Raw genomic sequence first — 21,438 nt, 5'->3', positions numbered from 1 at the left:
ATACCATACAATTCACTTGTGTGAGGTGTACCATCACAGAGTTTATTTTTATTTGTTTAATTCACAGAGTCGTACAACCATCAGTGATGAAAGGCATGTGGGCAGACGTGTTTGGGTTTGAATCTTGCTTCTTTAATATCTATAAATCTCAGTTTTCCTCCTCTATAAGAAGGGAACAATAATATCTTTCCGAGTTATGAGAGTAACACTGAGCACTTTATCATGTGCAAAGCACTGGGCTTTACAACAGCCCTCTGAGGTGGATATTACTACTTTTATCTCACAGAAGAAGTTAAGGAATTTACCCAAGGCCATAGAATAAGTGCAGCAGCTGGATATGAACCCCAGCAGTTTGGCTCTGTAGGCAGCCCTATAGACTCTTCTGTAAGGGTGCGAGAAAAATGTTTCTAGCAAGGGCAACATTTTCATTATCTCCCAAACAAACTCCATACCCTTTTCTTTTCTTTTTTCATGCCTCCCAACACTTGACAGCAACTGTAGTTTCTGTCTCTACAGGTTTGCCTAACTGGACACTTCACATGAATGGCCTCATGCAATATGAGACTGGACACTTCACATGAATGGCCTCATGCAATATGAGGCCGTGATGGCTTCTTTCACTTAGCATGATGTGTTCAGGGTTCATCCAAGCCGTAGCATGTATCAGTACCTCATCGCTTTTTATTGCTGAATAATACTGTATTCATTAGGTGATGAATATTTTGGTTGTTTCTACCCTTCGAACTATTATAAGTAATACTGTTACAAACATTTGTGTACAGCTTTTGTGTGGACACATGTTTTTATTTTTCTTACATATATACCTAGGAGTAAAATATCTGAATCATATAGTAACTTTAGGTTTTACCCTTTGAGGAATTACCAAACTATTCTTCAGTAGCTGTAGCTACCGTCAAAGTATGAAGTTTGCAGTTTCTCTACATCCTTGCCAACTCTTCCTACTGTCTTTTTTAAAATTATAATCGTGTGGATATGAAGTGGTATCTCACTGTGGTTTTGATTTCCCTGATGCCTAATGGTGTCGAGCATCTTTTCATATGTTTATGGGCTATTTGTATATCTTTTATGGAAAAATGTCTATTCAAGTCCTTGCCCATTTTAAAATTGAGTTATTAGTCTTTTTATAATTGAGTTATGAGTTCTTTATTTGTTTTAGATACAAACCCTTTATCAGGCGTATAATCTATAAATTTTCCTGCCATTTTGTGTCAGTGTCATCTTTTTAGTTTTTTGATGGTACCCTTAGGAGCACAAAACTTTTTAATTTTGACCAAGTTCAATTTATTTTTTCCTTTTGTTGCTTATACTTTGGATGTCACATCTAAGAAACCATTGATGAATTCAAGGTCATGAGGATTTACATCTGTTTTATGTGAAAAGTTTTGTAGTTTTGGTTCTTACATTTAGAATATCCATTTTGATCTTATTTTGAATTAATTTTTGTATGTTGTGTGAGGCATTTTATTTTATTTTTTGCATGCGGCTATCCAGTTGTCTCAGCATCATTTATTGAAAAGACTATTCTTTTCCCTCAAATTATTTGACACCCTTAGTGAAAATTAATTGACCATAATGTGTGCTACAGTAAAGTTTAGAACCATGTGTCTACTGGAATTGTGAGAAGACCATCATAATAAGAGTAATACAAGATAAAATTATTAACCTTAGCCCATTCTGATGATTATTAGCTTTTTTCTTTTTCTGGCTGCACCACTTGCAGGATCTTAGTTTCCTGCTGCTAAGTCACTTCAGTCGTGTCCAACTCTGTGCAACGCTATAGACGGCAGCCCACCAGGCTCTCCCATCCCTGGGATTCTCCAGGCAAGAACACTGGAGTGGATTGCCATTTCCTTCTCCAATCTTAGTTCCCTGACCAGGGATTAAACCTGGCCTTAGCAGTGAAAGCACTGACTCCTAACCACTCCACCTCCAGGGAATTCCACTTTAATGATTATTAGTCTTGAGCTGTGTTTGCAATTCCAAATTTGGCGTGTATGTGGAAATTGTGAGGATGGGAAATGTTGAGGGAGGGGTACAATGCAAACTATTGAATTCAAGAAACTTACTTGGCAAAATGGTCTTATAGCGATTTTTGGTTCCATGACGTGGAATGTCAATTTCTTTGGGATCCACAAAGTTCATTGGTATTTCCTGCAAAAATAAGGATATCAAATACTATATCTAATGCTGCCACAAAGAAAATCTTCACGGGGGGCCATCTGATCCAGAGCTCTATTGGACTTCAAAGTCATTTATAAAAAAACAGACTAACACCTCTGGTTTGCCAACACCCTTCCTTTCCTAAACACATCAGCTGTACCCTGACAAGCTGACTCTAAGAAATGGCTTTGTGTGTTAGATAGTATTATTCAATATGTAGTTTTTAAAGAGACATAGAAAAGTTTGGTTAGGTTTTAAGAATCCTGTTCTGACATAATTGCTGGAAATTTATAAACAGCTGGCTGAAAAATTTTTTAACAGTGTATTTAGATTTCTTCCAATCTTTGTGTAGATTTAATACTAAATTTTTTTATTATGATAGATTCTGTCTTAACAGTAATTGTGTCTCTTTTAGGATTATGAAAAACTTCCCCTCAAATGGTAAATATAAAGGGCACTTTTGTTGATTTAAGTAATAATGATATGATGCATTTTTGTATTAAGAAATGGTTTTAAATTTTACTGTTCCATTTCTGGTTGTAAATGCAATATTTGTAGTGAAAGGCATTTAGACACTGTCTTCTAGCAATTAACAAGAATACAAATATATTTATTAAGTCAGAATATATGCCAAATGATGGAGGAGGGAACAATTAGAGCAAGAGTCACTCTATATGTTAGACCTAAAAGGTGAGCATCTGATGCTGACTGGAACAAAGGAAACAATAAGCCAAAGTTTTCAAAAGTTTCTAAACAAATTTTTAAGGAGTTGATTATACAAAATGGTATGTTCTCTAGCTTAAAATTCTGCAGAGGATTGCTTAGATAAATGTAAATTAAAATACCTTTTATCCCTGGATCACATAAAATAATATTTCTGTTACCTACACTTTCTCAAAAGAAAATAAAACTTGACAGCCTAGTATTCATTGAAACGAAAGAACTTATCTACAAATGTATTTAAATTGTCCTTGTTTTCAGGCAATCTGAAAATTCAAGAAAAGCCTGACTACACTATGAATTTAATACTCGGTCCATAGAGAGGAGTAGCTTACTTTAAAAACATCATTTCTGAAACTTGCATTATTTTAGATATTTATAATATATTCCTGTTCTTTGCTCCAACTAAATAAGTTCACAGTTTCAAGTTACCAAAGTAAGCAAAATTGTTGACTGTTCAATAGAAACCACTTGTTCATGCTTAGTAATTTCAAACAGGTTAGTCTGTTTTGGCAAAGCTGTGATTAGCTCCATTCCTCCCGTTCTTTCTTGTTTTCTGACACACACAATTTATCGTCTTCCAGCATTCTCTCTCTATTCCTTGTTGACCTCATCTTCCCTTTCAGGGAAGTAGTCTATGTTAAAGGCTTATCTCATTGAACAAAGAGCTATCTGCAGTTCGAGAAACATACCTTTGGCCACTTACATGATCATGGATTGGCTTGTTTATCCTCCCAGGTTTCATTTTTTTCATACATAAAGAGATGACATACTATAAAGTCTAATTTTAAAACTGCATGCTTAGTATTTTACATTGGACACTTAATAGGTGATGAAAGTAATAGATCAAACCTATGGCTGGCTCAGGAAAGGGTGGTTGCAAACATCTGAGTAACACCTCAGAGTGTTCAATTTATTATACCCAATGGATATGGCTTAAAATGTACAACTGCTTTAAGATGCAAGTGGTTCTATAAAATGGATATTCCCTTTGGGAAACAGTTGGACCTAAGAAGGTCTAATGTGTCTCCATGCTCTCTGGATAAAATGTGTTTTATGCATTAAGTTATCACCAGCAACAACAATGGGTCATCATCATCTTTGCTGAATGAAACTCACCATTATTTTTAGCCTACATTCAGTCTTCCTTTTGTGTTTCTTATTTCATTAAAAAGCACTACATGTACCCTGTTGCTAAGTCTAAAAATGGAGGTGTTGTTCCTAACCTCCCTTTTTCTTGGCTGACTTATCTCATTAAGGCCACTTCTTGTAGACTCCTATAGACTCTTCCAATTTTCACTGCTACTTCTTTAGTTTTGAGTAATCACAGCTTCACAGGATAATCTCTAGAGTCTCCAAAATACCTCTTTCTAATGCAGACCCTACTGCTGATAGTAATTTTTTAGAACTTTTTATTTTATATTGGAGTGTAGCCCATTAACAATGTTGTGATAGTTTCAGGTGAACAGCAAAGGGACTCAGCCACACATATACATGTACCCATTCTCCCCGAAGCTCCCTCGCATCCAGGCTGCCATATAACACTGAGCAGAGTTCCCTGTGCTATACAGTAGGTCCTTGTTGGTTCTCCATTTAAAATACAGCAGTGTGTACCTCTCGATCCCAAACTCCCTAACTGGATAGTAATATTTTTTAAACACAAGATAAATCCAAACCTTTAGTAACATACTAAGTCTTAGATTTGTTTTATATCCGAGGCTCAATTTTTGTTACTTCCCACCTTAATTTTAATGCTCCTGTCAAATTGAACAATTTAATTCCCCGAATAGTGACAAGCAAGCCTGCTCTGTCATCCTGGAATGGTCAGCTCCTTCTTGCTACGTCTTTGCTTGGCCAGCTTCTATACCCTCTTCCTTAATTTAGGTATTATGTCCTAGTTTGAACACTCCCCAGTAGTTGATGAGATGCAGGGTGGACCTGAAATCTTTGCACTTAACCTTTAGAACTGTAACCATTTTACTCTGAGCTGACAGTGTCATTTTAGAATGTGCCTCTAGTGGCTAGAATATCAAAATGCCTCCTGAAGGGTGAATAACAAACAGCAGGCTTACCATGAATTCACTTTGGAGTAAATGTGAACTTGCCACGATGTCCCTCAGCTGCGACCTTGTGAGAATTCGGCTGGCTGATTGCAGGTACTCCATGGCTACCTTCTCCCGCGGGGTTGGTATGGCCACAAAGGGTTCAACATTGCCCAAACTACTCATGTCCAGTGTAAGAGATACGTTGGACCCTCGCCTACATTGGAGGAAAATGCTATTAGGTTTAAACACTGTATGGATTGTTTTCAGCAGATCAGTTTGTCTTCCTGGATATACACATAATTCAGTGGGAGCTATTATAGAAATAAGGACCTTCTTTTAGGGTACCATAATTGATGATAGCAATTACTGTAGCTTCTCTACAGCAAACTGATGGTTTTGTTGTTGGAGAAACCACTCTGAACTGAGAAAATGAACTATAATTTATTAAGGGATATAGCTGCTATGGAAATAATAAGATGGCTAATAAATGAATAAGATGGCTAATAAATTAAGTGAAAAATTCAGGAAAAGTAAACATAGCATTTGAATTGAGGAATAAGATGTAACATAAGCCTACTTTATCTGTATGTCTGAGGGTCCAGTATAAAAATTCTGTACCCACCCTAGCTAATATTTTTGATATCAATATACTATACTTTATGATTTTACTAAACACAGGAAGCTCAGAGGAGAAAAACAATCTTTTTATTTTAGTTCTAATGATTGCCATTGAAATAGAATTTAAAAGTTCAAAATGTATTTTTTTATAGTTTCTGGTAAATTCCTAAAAGATAACTTTTTCATTCTGTATACATAGGTATATATGTTGTCCTATTATGTATGTAGGCATATATGTATGTACTTATATATGTATATATTTAATTCTGTGATAAACTTACAGTAGGAAGATCACAGACCCTTATACTAAATTACAACTGAACCTCTCTCTGTGATTTCCTTCTTGTCAGGAGGCAAGGTGTGGTTCTTTCAACATATAAAGGCTCCCTGTGTCCTGGACAGAAGGTGTGAGTGCCTCTTACTAACATTAGCTGTATGGAATCAAACAGCATGTGTTGAGGGTCAAATAGCACATTAAAGTGCTGCACTCAATATGCCAGCAAATCTGGAAAACTCAACAGTGGCCATAGGACTGGAAAAGGTCATTTTCTTTCCAATCCCAAAGAAAGGCAATGCCAAAGAATGTTCAAACTACTGCACAATTGTACTCATCGCAGACACTGGCAAAGTAATGCTCCAAAATTCTCTAAGCCAGGCTTCAATAGTATGTAAACCAAGAACTTCCAGATGTTCAAGCTGGATTTAGAAAAGGCAGAGGGAGCAGAGATCAAATTGCCAACATCTGTTGGAACATAGAAGAGGCAAGAAAATTCCAGAGAAACATCTACTTCTGCTTTATTGACTATGCCAAGGCCTTTGACTGTGTGTATCACAACAAACTGGGAAAAATTCTTAAGGAGATGTGAATACTAGACCACCTTACCTGCCTCCTGAGAAATCTGTATGCAGGTCAAGAAGCAACAGTAGGAACCAGACACGGAACAACAGACCAGTTCCAAATTGGGAAAGGAGGTAAATTGTCAAGGCTGTATATTGTCACCCTGCTTATTTAACTTATATGTAGACTACATCATGTGAAATGCTAGGCTGGATGAAGCAAAGGCTGGAATTAAGAATGCCAGGGGAAATATCAATAACCTCAAATATGCAGATGACACCACCCTTATGGCAGAAAGTGAAGAGGAACTAAAAAGCCTCTTGATGAAGGTGAGAGAGAGTGAAAAAGCTGACTTAAAGCTCAACATTCAAAAAATGAAGATCATGGCATCCAGTCCCATCATTTCATGGCAAATAGATGGGGAAACAATGGAAACAGTGACAGACTTTATTTTCTTGGGCTTCAAAATCACTGTGGATGGTGACTGCCGCCATGAAATTAAAGGATGCCTGCTCTTTGGAATAAAAGCTATTACCAATCTAGACAGCATATTAAAAAGCAAAGACATTACTTTCTTGACAAAGGTCCATCTAGTCCAAGCTATGGTTTTTCCAGTAGTCATGGATGGATGTGAAAGGTGGACAGTAAAGAAAGCTGAGTACCAAAGAAGTGATGCTTCTGAACTGTAGTGTTGGAGGTGACTCTTGAGAGTCCCTTGCACTGCAAGGAGATCAAACCAGTCAATCGTAAAGGAAATTAATCCTGAATATTCATTGCAAGGACTGATGCTGAAGCTGAAGGTACAATACTTTGGCCTCCTGATGTGAAGAACTGACTCTTTGGAAAAGACCCTGAGGCTGAAGATTGAGGGCAGGAGGAGAAGGGGATGACAGAGGATGAGATGGTTGGATGGCATCACCAACTTGATGGACATGAGTATGAGTAAGTTCTGGGGATTGTTTAAGGACAGGGAAGGTTTGCATGCTGCAGTCCACAGGATCACAAACAGTCAGACACGAATGAGCAACTGAATGATTGAGAGTCAAGGTCAGAGAGTTTATTTAAAGAATTTTTAAATTTAATGGGAACTGAGATGTATGTCCCCTGAAAACAGCAGAATGGGAAAGACTAGAGATCTCTTCAAGAAAATTAGAGATACCAAGGGAACATTTCATGCAAAGATGGGCTCGATAAAGGACAGAAATGGTCTGGACCTAACAGAAGCAGAAGATATTAAGAAGAGGTGGCAAGAATACACAGAACTGTACAAAAAAGATCTTCATGACCCAGATAATCACTATGGTGTGATCACTCACTTAGAACCAGACATCCTGGAATGTGAAGTCAAATGGGCCTTAGAAAGCATCACTACGAACAAAGCTAGTGGAGGTGATGGAATTCCAGTTGAGCTGTTTCAAATCCTGAAAGATGATGTTGTGAAAGTGCTGCACTCAATATGCCAGCAAATTTGGAAAACTCAGCAGTGGCCACAGGACTGGAAAAGGTCAGTTTTCATTCCAATCCTAAAGAAAGGGAATGCCAAAGAATGCTCCAACTACCACACAATTGCACTCATCTCACATGCTAGTAAAGTAATGCTCAAAATTCTTCAAGCCAGGTTTCAAGAATACGTGAATCGTGAACTTCCAGATGTTCAAGCTGGTTTTAGAAAAGGCAGAGGAACCAGAGATCAAATTGCCAACATCTGCTGGATCATGGAAAAATCAAGAGAGTTCCAGAAAAACATCTATTTATGCTTTATTGACTATGCCAAAGCCTTTGACTGTGTGGATCACAATCATCTGTGGAAAATTCTAAAAGAGATGGGAATTCCAGACCACCTGACCTGCCTTTTGAGAAACCTATATGCAGGTCAGGAAGCAAGAATTAGAACTGGACATGGAACAATAGTCTGATTCCAAATCGGAAAAGGAGTACGTCAAGGCTGTATATTGTCACCCTGCTTATTTAACTTCTATGCAGAGCACATCATGAGAAACGCTGGGCTGGAAGAAGCACAAGCTGGAATCAAGATTGCCGGGAGAAATATCAATAAACTCAGATATGCAGATGACACTACCCTTATGGAAGAAAGTGAAGAGGAACTGAAAAGCCTCTTAATGAAAGTGAAAGAGGAGAGTGAAAAAGTTGGCTTAAAGCTCAATATTCAGAAAACTAAGATCGTGTCATCTGGTCCCATCACTTCATGGCAAATAGATGGGGAAACAGTGGAAACAGTGTCAGACTTTATTTTTTGGGGGCTCCAAAATCACTGCAGATGGTGATTGCAGCCGTGAAATTAAAAGACGCTTACTCCTTGGAAGGAAAGTTATGACCAACCTAGATAGCATATTGAAAAGCAGAGACATTACTTTGCCAACAAAGGTCCGTCTAGTCAAGGCTATGGTTTTTCCAGTGGTCATGTATGGATGTGAGAGTTGGACTGTGAAGAAAGCTGAGCGCCGAAGAATTGATGCTTTTGAACTGTGGTGTTGGAGAAGACTCTTAACAGTCCCTTGGACTGCAAGGAGATCCAACCAGTTCATTCTAAAGGAGATCAATCCTGGGTATTCTTTGGAAGGAATGATGCTAAAGCTGAAACTCCGGTACTTTGGCCACCTCATGCAAAGAGTTGACTCATTGGAAAAGACTCTGATGCTGGGAGGGATTGGGGGGCAGGAGGAGAAGGGGACGACCGAGGGTGAGATGGCTGGACGGTGTCACTGACTCAATGGACGTGAGTTTGGGTGAACTCTGGGAGTTGGTGATGGACAGGGAGGCCTGGTGTGCTGCGATTCATGGGGTTGCAAAGAGTCAGACATGACTGAGCGACTGAACTGAACTGAACTGAGGTGTGTGTCAGGTGATCAGATTTGGTGCCAAGTGGTTATTGTCCCAGGGAAAAGGAAAGCTGGCATATACAAGCCCAAATAAACCTAAGGAAAGAGAATACAAACAGATAGTTCAGTTCAAGTTCAGTTCAGTTGCTCAGTCATACCATTGTATTCAGTGCCCCTGACCCCGCAGTAGGCCAATGTTGACCCACGCCTCTGCCAGAGGCTCCTGGACACTCGCAGGCACGTCTGGCTCAGTCTAGCATACTACTTCCTTTAAATGGTGTTTAACATGTATGAAGTACTACATCCAGAAACGCTGAAGTGGTTAGGGCTTAATTTTAAGAAACGGAAAATTATTAGAACACACAACAAAAAATTCATTAAACAAAAATAGATCAGTTCTTTCCTCTTATGAATCTGCTTCCAGTTGCAGCTTTGGTGTCACTCTACATTTTGATATATAATGCTGTCATTTTCATTAATTTCTAAATGGTTCATAGTTGTAGTTTTAATTCTTGCTTTAACTCCAGAGTAATTTAGCTGTTTGCCCACTCATTTTCCTTATTAATATCTAGTACATGAAATGTACATAGAAATCAGGATGGACTAGATTTCTAATTGTTGGAATTTCTGGATGTTTTCTTTGAGACAAAAACTATAATAAAATTTTCTAAATATTTCATACATGCTTTTACTGGCAGCTGGTTTGGCTACTATCCATGGATCTATTGATAAATATGTCTACATATCATATATACATATATACATATCTATCACATTATATATTATATTTTGATTATTCTTAAAAATACTATTCTGATCTATTTTTTTCTTACTTTTTTCCTACTGGATTTCTCATAGCTTGAAATAGATATGTGAGTCTTTCACAGAATTGTGTTTGTTATATCTCATTATATTTCTAATAATTTTTTACTTTATATGTTTCAGCTATTATGTTGTTTAAAGAGTTCATAAATATAGTTTCACTGTAAGTTTATCAACATTAAATAAATAATTTCTCATTAATTTTATGTCTAGCCTCATATCTGTCTTCTCCCCCCAGTTTTATTGAGACACAACTGATACATCAGTTCAGCTCAGTTCAGTTGCTCAGTCGTGTCCGACTCTTTGTGACCCCATGAACGGCAGCATGCCAGGCCTCCCTGTCCACCATCAACTCCTGGAGTCCACCCAAACCCATGTCCCTTGAGTCAGTGATGCCATCCAATCATCTCATCCCCTGTCGTCCCCTTCTCATAGCATTGTATTAAGTTTAAGGCATATTGCATAATGATTTGACTTACATATATTATAAAGTGATTAACAATAAGCTTAGTTAACATCCATTATCTCGAATAGATACCAAAAAAAGTTTTTTCCTGGTGATGGGAACTCTTGCATCTACTCTCTTAAAAGCTTTCAAATATACCATAGACCAGCGTTAATAGTCATCATATTTCACATCACATAGTTAGTACATGTTTATGTTATAACTGAAAGGAGAAGGAGATGACAGAGGATGAGCTGGTTGGATGGCATCACTGACTCGATGGACATGAGCTTGAACAAGCTCTGGGAGTTGGTGATGGACAGGGAAGCCTGGCGTGCTGTAGTCCATGGGGTCGCAAAGAGCTGGACACGACTGAGAGCCTGAACTGAACTGATCCAATTCACACTCCCCCAAAACCCTACATCTGACTTCAAAATTTAATATTTACTACCTGCCTTTTTTGAGCATGTTCCTAAGAAAACTTTTCTAGTTCCTGTTATTATTTTTAACTCTTCTGAATCATTGTATTAGGGATTAGGGATAGCATAATGGCCACCCCATAAAATGATGGTTGCTTCCACCAGGTTTGCCTTTTTGGTGCCTGTCAGTGGTGACTGACAGAGCTCCTGTGTTTCTGAGTAGGAGATAAGTAGTTGAGAGGGAGCAAAGGGTGGTTCTACATTCAGGCCAAGAATTTTAATCTATTTTTAGTCGGAAAGTGGTTTTAAAGTTTCTCAGTCCAGTTCTTTTGGCCTTTAGATTGTAGAAATTCCTAATTCTGATAATAGTTTGCCTATTGGCCTTAGATTTTACTATATTTGTAAGAATTTGACTTTGCTGGTTACATAGATAGTTGAATAAGGAGCTGGGAGAGGTGCTTAAGGGACTTCTGATCAGACGCCATTTATTATTATTATTTTTTTAAATTTTATTTTTAAAATTTTAAAATCTTTAATTCTTACATGCGTTCCCAAACATGAACCCCCCTCCCACCTCCCTCCCCACAACATCTCTCTGGGTCATCCCCATGCACCAGCCCCAAGCAAGCTGCACCCTACGTCAGACATGGACTGGCGATTCAATTCTTACATGACAGTATACATGTTAGAATTCCCATTCTCCCAAATCATCCCACCCTCTCCCTCTCCCTCTGAGTCCAAAAGTCCGTTATACACATCTGTGTCTTTTTTCCTGTCTTGCATACAGGGTCGTCATTGCCATCTTCCTAAATTCCATATATATGGGTTAGTATACTGTATTGGTGTTTTTCTTTCTGGCTTACTTCACTCTGTATAATTGGCTCCAGTTTCATCCATCTCATCAGAACTGATTCAAATGAATTCTTTTTAACGGCTGAGTAATACTCCATTGTGTATATGTACCACAGCTTTCTTATCCATTCATCTGCTGATGGACATCTAGGTTGTTTCCATGTCCTGGCTATTATAAACAGTGCTGCGATGAACATTGGGGTACATGTGTCTCTTTCAATTCTGGTTTCCTCAGTGTGTATGCCCAGCAGTGGGATTGCTGGGTCATAAGGTAGTTCTATTTGCAATTTTTTAAGGAATCTCCACACTGTTCTCCATAGTGGCTGTACTAGTTTGCATTCCCACCAACAGTGTAGGAGGGTTCCCTTTTCTCCACACCCTCTCCGGCATTTATTGCTTGTAGATTTTTGGATCGCAGCCATTCTGACTGGTGTGAAGTGGTACCTCATTGTGGTTTTGATTTGCATTTCTCTAATAATGAGTGATGTTGAGCATCTTTTCATGTGTTTGTTAGCCATCTGTATGTCTTCTTTGGAGAAATGTCTATTTAGTTCTTTGGCCCATTTTTTGATTGGGTCGTTTATTTTTCTGGAATTGAGCTGCAGAAGTTGCTTGTATATTTTTGAGATTAGTTGTTTGTCAGTTGCTTCATTTGCTATTATTTTCTCCCATTCAGAAGGCTGTCTTTTCACCTTGCTTATATTTTCCTTTGTTGTGCAGAAGCTTTTAATTTTAATTAGATCCCATTTGTTTATTTTTGCTTTTATTTCCAGAATTCTGGGAGGTGGATCATAGAGGATCAGACGCCATTTAAAACCACTATTCTGTTCAGTCCATTTTCATCCCTAAAACACAGAAGTGTCTGCAACCTGCCAACTGAGGAACACTCAGTGCTATTAGATAATGGTTTAGTAGAAAGCAAGGTCTCTTCCAACAAGAGTGATCAGAGCAGATGTATGAACGAGAATGAATTGAGTTGGGTCTTGAAGATAAAAGATAAATTTTGAGTAGACAAGTTATTTCAGAGACAGAGTCTGGCAGGAAAACAAAAGTGTGGGAGCAGGAAATGATAAGGCATCTTTGAGAAATCACCTATCAGCAGTCTGAACCAGAGTTCTGTTGTGTAAGATGTATTTTGGAACTGGGGGGCAGGGTCATGTAGGAGAGCTGAGAGAGAAGCAAGAGTCACAGAAACAAGAGTATAAAAAGACTGCCCGAATCCAGAAAAGAGAGAATTCAGAGCATCGAGTTATATCAGCTTCTATTTTGGCTTCTCGCGGCATACTCTGCCCAAACGTGGAGGATTAAACGTCTTTGGGATCCTTGTTTTATGTCCTTTTGATCTAATGTGCAAAATTTGTATACTGCGGCTGATTCTTGTTGATGTATGGCAGAAACCAACACAATATTGTAAACCAATTATCCTTCTATTAAAAATAAATAAATTAAAAAATTTTTTGTACAGATTCTGTGATAAACTGAGAGCCAAGAAAGCATTTTCATACAAACTGACTTGGTCAGGAAGAATGACTTTTGTTTGGCAAGGGAAGGAAGAAAGGAAACAAATACTATTTCTTAAACATCTACTACTTGCCAAGCACTGTTCTAAGCATTTTCACATATGATACCTCAACTTTTAGAGTAGCTCTCTGAGGTCTTATTTTCCCTCATTTCATAGGTGAAGAAATAACTAATAGGAACATGATAGCAGACTAAAGATTCAACCCATGTTAGAACATAGAACCCAAGCTCTTTCTGCTTTGCCACACAAAAGCAAGATAAGGCGGGCACTTTGTGTTAGTCTGTGCAGTGCCCTATGTAGAGCTGGGGTCAGTTGCTGGTAGCAAAGTCAGGATTGATGCTGCTAAGTTGCTTTAGTGGTGTTTGACTCTTTGCGACCTTATGGACTGTAGCCAGCCAGACTCCTCTGTCCATGGGATTCTCCAGGCAAAAATACTGGAGTGGGTTGCCTTGCCTTCCTCCAGGGGATCTTCTTGACCCGGGATCAAACCCACATCTCCTATGGCTCTTGCATTGCTGGTGGATTCTTTACTACTGAACCACTGGGGGAAACCCAAAGATAGGATTATTGAAGTATAATGTGGAAACAGTATAATTTTCAAGTCACAAATTCAGTCTTTATAGTCATGCTTGTCTGGGCTCAAATCCTGCCTCTCCCATGAGCCTGTGGTGGACTTTTGGTCTGGCTAGACTTTGTACATCTCAATTTCCTTCTCTTTTGTGAAATAAATAATTCAGTGTACCAACTTCAGAGGATTATTATAAGGGTTAATCAGATAGTTTAAGTAAGCTGCTTATAAAAAGAGATGCTTGGCCAGTGTTTAATTTGGGTCGTAATGAATAAAGTTCTATATAACGCTCACCTTCTAATACTTCTCTAAGGGATTTGTTTTAAGAGATCACTACAAAAGCTCAAAAATTGTTTTACTGAGGTTAACTTTAACATTTTGAAACCAATGGATAGAATCTATACTTCGTCACTAAAGCAAAATGCATCCTTCTTGATAACCTGTTTCTTTTTTTCATTTTATTATGGCAAATCCGTTTCCCCTGAACCCTAGGCAGTTCCAGCGCATTTTACCTCAGCATCTCAGACATGTCTCAAAGTTTAATTACAGAGTCAAAATGGCACAGGCTGTTGACCTGATAGAAAACACTTTCCACAAAACACAGGCTTTATCATGAGGGCTCGTGTACCCTGGCCATAAAGTACTGCCAGAGGATGTCATGAGCTTGATCTCCACTTTGGTTAACTCTTATTTTTGAGGAATAAACAATATTTAGGTCAACTGAAATATAGAGGAATTAGGAAACAAAATCAGTAGAATCAACTTAAAAATGTGTACATTTCTTCGTCATGTCTTGGATCCATAAGCCAAATGGTAAGACATGAGGCCAGAATCAGAAAGACATTTCAAAAAGAAGACAAAACAGATATAAGAAATTGAGAGAAAATTTAAATTAAGGGACAGGAAAAAAGTCTAAAAGATTTAGAGGAAAAAAATCAACAGAATCAACAGAAATAACTGAAGGAAATCTGGCCCTTTAATAAAAACTGATGCGGAAAACTAAGAACACAAAGTCTTATTAAAAACTTTGTCTCTTTTTTTGTAACATAACTCTGGACAAACTGCTTAGACCTTTTTTATGTCTCATGATTGCTCTTGGACAAAAGGGAACATAATAAAAAGCGTTATCAAGCTCCCACCGTAGCACCAATTTTTATTTATGCCAAAAAATAAATAAGAAGGAGGAAATTCAAAAGATACCGATGCAAACAATTGAAGGAAAAAGCAAATTCTTAAGGAAAGGTAAAAGGAATGCAATAAACAGCATGTTAATTACAATTAAGTAAAAAGGAAAACTTGTATAAATATTATGGACCAGAGCTACACATTCATTTCAACAAGAGAATATAAACAACTCTGTTGAGATTTTTCAATTTTTGCCTTGCTGCTCCTAAAGACCAAGAGGTGAAAAGAAAATGCAAGCTAAAAATACAAGAAGTTGAATGTTGGACTAACTCAGAAATGAGGCATTTATTTCCCTGGTAGTTGGGGCAATCGGCTGGGTTTTAGAAGCTGGATTTAGGCAGAAAAGCCAGTTTCCAGTATTGTGACCATACTCTAACCCTCAGATATGGCTGCTCTTTTTGCAGTATTGCGACCACCAAGAACACTAGACTTCCAGCATGGCCTCTCATTTCACACCCAGTAAAGAATGGAAATGCGAGTAAGAGAACAAAAAGAGACAGTGATCCTTTTGCCTGGAGTCCAGGAAGATGTACTTCTGAAACTACTAGATTATGAAATTATGTTTCAGTGGGAAATGGTGGCAGCTGCTTATCTCAAAGTACTTGAAATGGGAACGGAAAAATATGCATCAAAAGATTATAAGAACTTTGTACAGAATGAAGGCAAACAGCTCTTTGAGAGCTTTCTCAATCTTATTTTTTTTCTTGGTTCTGTCAAAAATAAGCAAGATTTTTTCAGAGCTGTCTTTATCAGTATACACATCTAATTCAACTTGGTGAGAAGCAAGAAGTTGAACACCGAAGTCTTCTCCAAATCTGAGTCTGAGACCTTCAGGCCAACCTGTTCATCATGTGTTATAATCACAGTGATCACAAATAAACTATGCTTGATTGTAAGTAAATAAGTAAAGTCACTCAGTCGTGTCTGACTCTTTGTGACTCCGTGGACTGCAGCCCACCAGGCTCCTCAGTTCATGGGATTCTCCAGGCAGTAATACTGGAGTGGGTTGCCATTTCCTTCTCCAGGGGATCTTCCCAACCCAGGGATTGAACCCAGGTCTCCTGCATTGGAGGCAGACGCTTTAACCTCTGAGCCACCAGGGAAGTGCTTGATTGTAAAGGTGATCTTAAGATCCATGACCACCAACTTGATTTTTCTTAGTTCACTTTGCTCATCAAATTTGTCCACATATTTAATTTTCAAGAAGATTTCTAATAAAAATGAAAGAAAAAGAAGTTTTAACTCATTTGAATAACAAAGGAAAAACATGGAAATAAAGAAATAGAATTCCTTTAGATTGACTGGCCTCCACAGTTCTCTGAAACTCCAGATTCTATGATTTTTAAGTTCCACGGGTTATGATAGTAAATGAATAGTTTGCTGTTTCCCTCCATTTCTTTACCTTCAAATAAATTATCTATAGTGCTAACCCTCATCCCAGATCACGGAGGCAATTAAAAACAATAGAGGATATGGATGCTAATTTTAATTTTAATGCTAATTTAAAATGAAAGTGAAGTCACTTAGTTGTGTCCGACTCTGCGACCCCATAGACTGTAGCCCACCAGGCTCCTCTGTCCATGGGATTCTCCAGGCAAGAATACTGGAGTGGGTTGCCATTTCCTTCTCTAGGGGATCTTCCCGACCCAATTTAAACTGTGAATTAAATTCAGAGCTCTTGGAAAATTAAATGGTGACATAAATACAGTATTACTAATATCTACAAGCTGAAATGAATGATTAGGTATTGCGACCATCTATAATAAAATTCCCCAAAGGAAAGACATATGTTAAGTATGAAAGACACCAGACCCAGGAAGATGACAAATCAGTTTTGCTCTGAAGTAAGAAGAAAAATCTTATAATGTAGAGAATATTTTTTGGTGTGAGAAATGATTGAATTCCCTACTTGAAAGCATCTATTTCACTAGGTAGAATATTCTTGTTCTTTTTGAGGGATTAAATATTTTTAATTCATACAATGATATCTGACCTTTTACATACGTACAGCATGAGGCAAAGTTTACTACACCCTTTTTTATTATAAAAAGTAAAAATCAAAACAATCAGTAAAAAAAATAAATTGAACTTGTTACATTGTTCTTTGAGCACTGACCTTGGAATCTGAGTTTCAATCAGTGTTCTGCAGTTCACTTAAGCTTTTTCAGCCTCAGACTCCTTCATTTGCAAATGGGGATAATAATAAAACACATGGGATTGGTTCACAAGATAAAAGGTAAAGAAGCAAAAATATGCAAACATTTCTAGCCGACTAACTGGCACATAATATATGAATGACTATAATAGTTGATAATGGTAACATGGGAATTCTTATTGCACTCCATGCCATGACTGTCTGGGAGTAAACGGCATACACTGATACACGTTTGAAGAAGGTAAGCTCAGGAAGCTGGTTAGTGATGGAGAGTCAGTAGCAGCATTACATATGCAAAGTCAGTGGTCGCCTAATTTGGGACCATTTTTCATTCTGCAAGCCCTTAAAATTCTTACCGCTTATCCTTAAAATTAATAACTTTTTTCAGATTCAAAAATAATGCATCATCACTATAAAAATGAACAATATAAACAACAAAAAGAAAACTATCCTGTAATACCAACACTAAGAGTAATTGTTAATAACATTTGAAGTATCTGTCCTTTAAGTTTTATACATGTAACATGCATGAAAAAGTCTAGATTTTTTTTGTCTACATATTCATTATGACTTGCTTTTTATTTAACTAAACATATTTTGAATGTCCTGTGTCTTCAAATTTACTTGAACACTAATTGCAAAGATTCCGTAGTACTCCACTGGATGGATGTATCATAGTTTACTTAACCAATACCAGAGGCTTCCCTGGTGGCTCAGACGGTAAAGTATCTGCCTACAATGTGGGAGTTCTGGGTTCAATCCCTGGGTCGGGAAGATTCCTTGGAGAAGGAAATGGCAACCCACTTCAGTACTCTTGCCTGAAAAATCCCATGGACGGAGGAGCCTGGTAGGCTACAGTCCATGGGGCTGCAAAGAGTCAGACATGACTGAGTGACTTCTCTCTCTCTAACCAATACCTTGTTTTTGGACAAGAAGTTGTTTTCAGTTTTTCACCATTATAGACTGGACTGCAAATGAACATCTTTAAATCTAATGTTTGTGTATTTCCAGGGCTTCCTTGGTGGCTCAGCTGGTAAAGAATCCACTTGCAAGGTTTGATCCCTGGGTTGGGAAGATCTCCTGGAGAAGGGAATGGCTACCCACTCCAGTATTTTGGCCTAGAGAAGCCCATAGACTATACAGTCCATGGGGTCACAAAGAGTTGGACATGACTGAGCAACTTTCACTTCACTTCATGATTGTTTTTTAGGTCAAGAAGTCTTAAAAACTAACTCAAAATCTCTGAGTTTGGATAAATCACTGGATAGAAGGAACATGGAAGAAGCGTGAAGACTGACTCATGCTCACTGACGTTGAATTAGCTCAGACCCTCTTCATATCTTGCTCTGATCTATGTAGTAGATTCCTGGCAAACTTTCCTAACTAAAATCTCCTAGTCCAATACATTTTCTTCCAGATTTCATCAAAATGATGTTTGACACACTGGAAATATGATAATGAAACCCACACATAGCTGCCCTTGGACATAAAATGCTTTCTAATAAATATATATAATATATTAAATATTATATATAATAAATATATTCCCTGTGCATTTCCCCAGCCTCATCTCCTCTCACATCCTTATCTAGATCTGTGCTCCAGGCAGGTCAATCAACCTACCATGCTTCTTTCTATGCCTGAAATGGGCTTGCCCCAGCTCTTTCAGATCCAGTTGCCCAAATGCTATGGTCTCTATCCTGGGAATCCTCTTAACAATTTTTTCCCCCAAAATGTCTCAGTAATATTATATTCACTAGAAAGGATTTACCCTAAAGTGTGAATTCCTTGAGGGCAAAGAATTTGACTTTACTCTTCCCTCTGTGTCTAATCTTGAACACGTGGAAAGCAACATGTTTGTCATATGCATGTATAACTAGTTGCAAGTGAATTGGTGAGGGTAATGCTATGTGTAGTCACTGTGCTCTGCTAGCTTTTCCAACTCCCTGAAAGCAAAGGAGGTGGGGAATGATGTTAGACAGGAATTTGAAAATTTAGAATGGAGAAGCCAAGCTTATCTAGGTACAGTAAACATTACAGTAGGTATTTAGTTTGAGTCTTAATGAATATCAGTGAAGTCTGAGCATTAATATCCTAATGTGCTATGGTGATTCTGTTGGTAGAAGAGAAAAAAAAAGTAGTGCTTTGTCTTGTATCCAAGTATGATTAATTTTTTTACTCTTTTTTTGGCATTTGTTATTGTTTTGACTGTCACTCATGGTGAGGAGGCTGTTTCCCTTTTAACAAAAGAACAAAATGATGGTAGCTCTAATTTTAGTCCCCAAGTTTAGTTTTTCCAAGCTCATACATTAAGAAAAAGATGATGCTGAGGAAACATTAATAAGCCTCAATGAATAAACCATCCTTTTTGAAATGAAATATATTTCTTTGAATTTTGGCAGATTTATGTACAAAAACATACACATACAACACACACACAATGATGGTTTCCAAGTAACATAGTACAATTAATAACTCTGTGTCACTTTAAAGCAACCAATTACCAAAGAACTCTTTTAGTAATGAACATTACAACTGAATTAAATACATTCAATTACTTTCAAGATCTCAAATGACACACATGATTACAGTGATCCATAGAGCCCAGCTGAAATGCCAATCATCAAAAAATATATATACATAACTTCTCAGTATCCACAGCTTTTTTTTTTTAAACAACATCTGGTGGTTCAACCTAAGTTTTAAAACCCAGACTCTACAGTCCTGATGGAAATTGGCTGCTTTCTAGTTTAAGACTACTTTTTAAGTTCTAATTAGCAATGAAGGCATAATTTTATACCTCAGTGGTACACTATGAAATAAAACTATAAACCAACGTATCTGACACTGCTAAGTCTGTATGTAAGAGACTCTGACTGCAAAAATGTAGTAAGACTGTATTTTCACCTCTGACTGCAGCTAGAGTGAATGCTTTTTTTTTAATTAAAAAAATTAATTAGTTTATTTTACTTTTGGCTGTTCTGGGTCTTTACTGCTGCACGGCTCTTCTCTAGCTGCGAGAGTGGGGCCTGCTCTCTAGGCGCAGCATATTGGCTTCTCTGGTTGTGGAGCACGGGCTCTAGGGCACTTGCGCTTCAGTAGCTGTGGCACATGGGCTCAGCAGCTGTGGCACACGGGCTTAGTTGCACAGTGGCATGTGGGATCTTCCTGGACCAGGGATCGAACCCACATCTCCTGCGCTGGCAGGTGAATTCCTTACCACTGAGCCACTGTGGAAGTCCCCTAGAGTGAATGTTGATAGTACATCTCAGGAAAGAAAGTTACATAGACTATTCAAATATTTTTCTGTCTGTTATGGAATAGTATCATGCATAGGAAGTTTCAGGGGCAGAAAACATTTACATATTTTTAAGAACACATTACTTTATACCAAACCCTTGAAATTCTTTTTAATCACTGGAGGAGAACATTTGTAAAATTGAAATTTCACAAAGAAAAGCTTCACGTTTAATGGCAGGAATTAGATATATTGAAAAAGTAATTAAATTTAAAGCGTATCTGAAAGCTTCCAGAAGTCCTTCTCAGTTACTTGATGTAAGAAGCAGATGTTTTAAACCATTCACTGGAGCCCATCATGCTCTCTTTTTACCTAAAGTGAACTCAGTCAAAATTATGAAAATCTACTGCCTCCAGAGCTTCCCCAAATGTTTACCCAGGAACAGTAATTTATTTAAATATACATTCCTGTGTTTGTTCAGTGTTCATTTAAAAGTGCACCACCCAGCAATGCAGTCATGGGCTTTGGTCAGTTCAAATGTTCTAGGAATAAACCAGGATGACGGTGGCCATCTAAAATCACTGGCCTTTCACCTTGGAATTTAGGAGTAGGGAGTTGTTTCCTCTTGGCCAGAGAAGAGTAAATGACTTTGCAGGGTTACTCTGGGGCCATGGACTGTATCTAAAGTGTCACCATTTCTCACGTGGAAGGAACACCTCAATTACCTGGAAGCATTGTGTTAGTGAGAAATGAAGAGGAGTGGCACTTGATCACGATGATCTCATTCTTGCCAATGTAAATACACAGTTATGGTATCAGTCATGCCTAGTATAGGATAGATGTTTAAATATAAATTATTGAACTGGGATTTCCCTGGTGATCCAGCAGTTAAGACTTGGCCTTCCAATGCTGGGGGTGGAGGTTCGATCCCTGGTCAGGGAGCTAAGATCCTGCAGGCCTCATGGCCAAAAAACTAGAATATAAACAAGC

The 21,438-nt window shown here is 37.9% G+C and overlaps 1 protein-coding gene across 1 annotated transcript in view; it reads right to left on the bottom strand.

Annotated features, from left to right (window-relative positions):
• Positions 1-21,438, bottom strand: part of PTPRR (protein tyrosine phosphatase, receptor type R) — a 279,908-nt gene that overhangs the window by 54,380 nt on the left and 204,090 nt on the right. Inside the window, exons 7-8 of the mRNA XM_005680173.2 lie at positions 4,974-5,160; positions 2,088-2,172 (exon numbers count right to left, since the gene is read on the bottom strand). Of these exons, the coding sequence (XP_005680230.2) occupies positions 2,088-2,172; positions 4,974-5,160 (272 nt within the window). The remainder of the gene's footprint in view (positions 1-2,087; positions 2,173-4,973; positions 5,161-21,438) is intronic.

Source organism: Capra hircus, chromosome 5 (assembly GCF_001704415.2).
Source record: "Capra hircus breed San Clemente chromosome 5, ASM170441v1, whole genome shotgun sequence".
Taxonomy (NCBI): domain Eukaryota; kingdom Metazoa; phylum Chordata; class Mammalia; order Artiodactyla; family Bovidae; genus Capra; species Capra hircus.
Note: the sequence above shows the minus strand (reverse complement) of the source record. Positions and strands in the feature narration are given on the sequence as shown.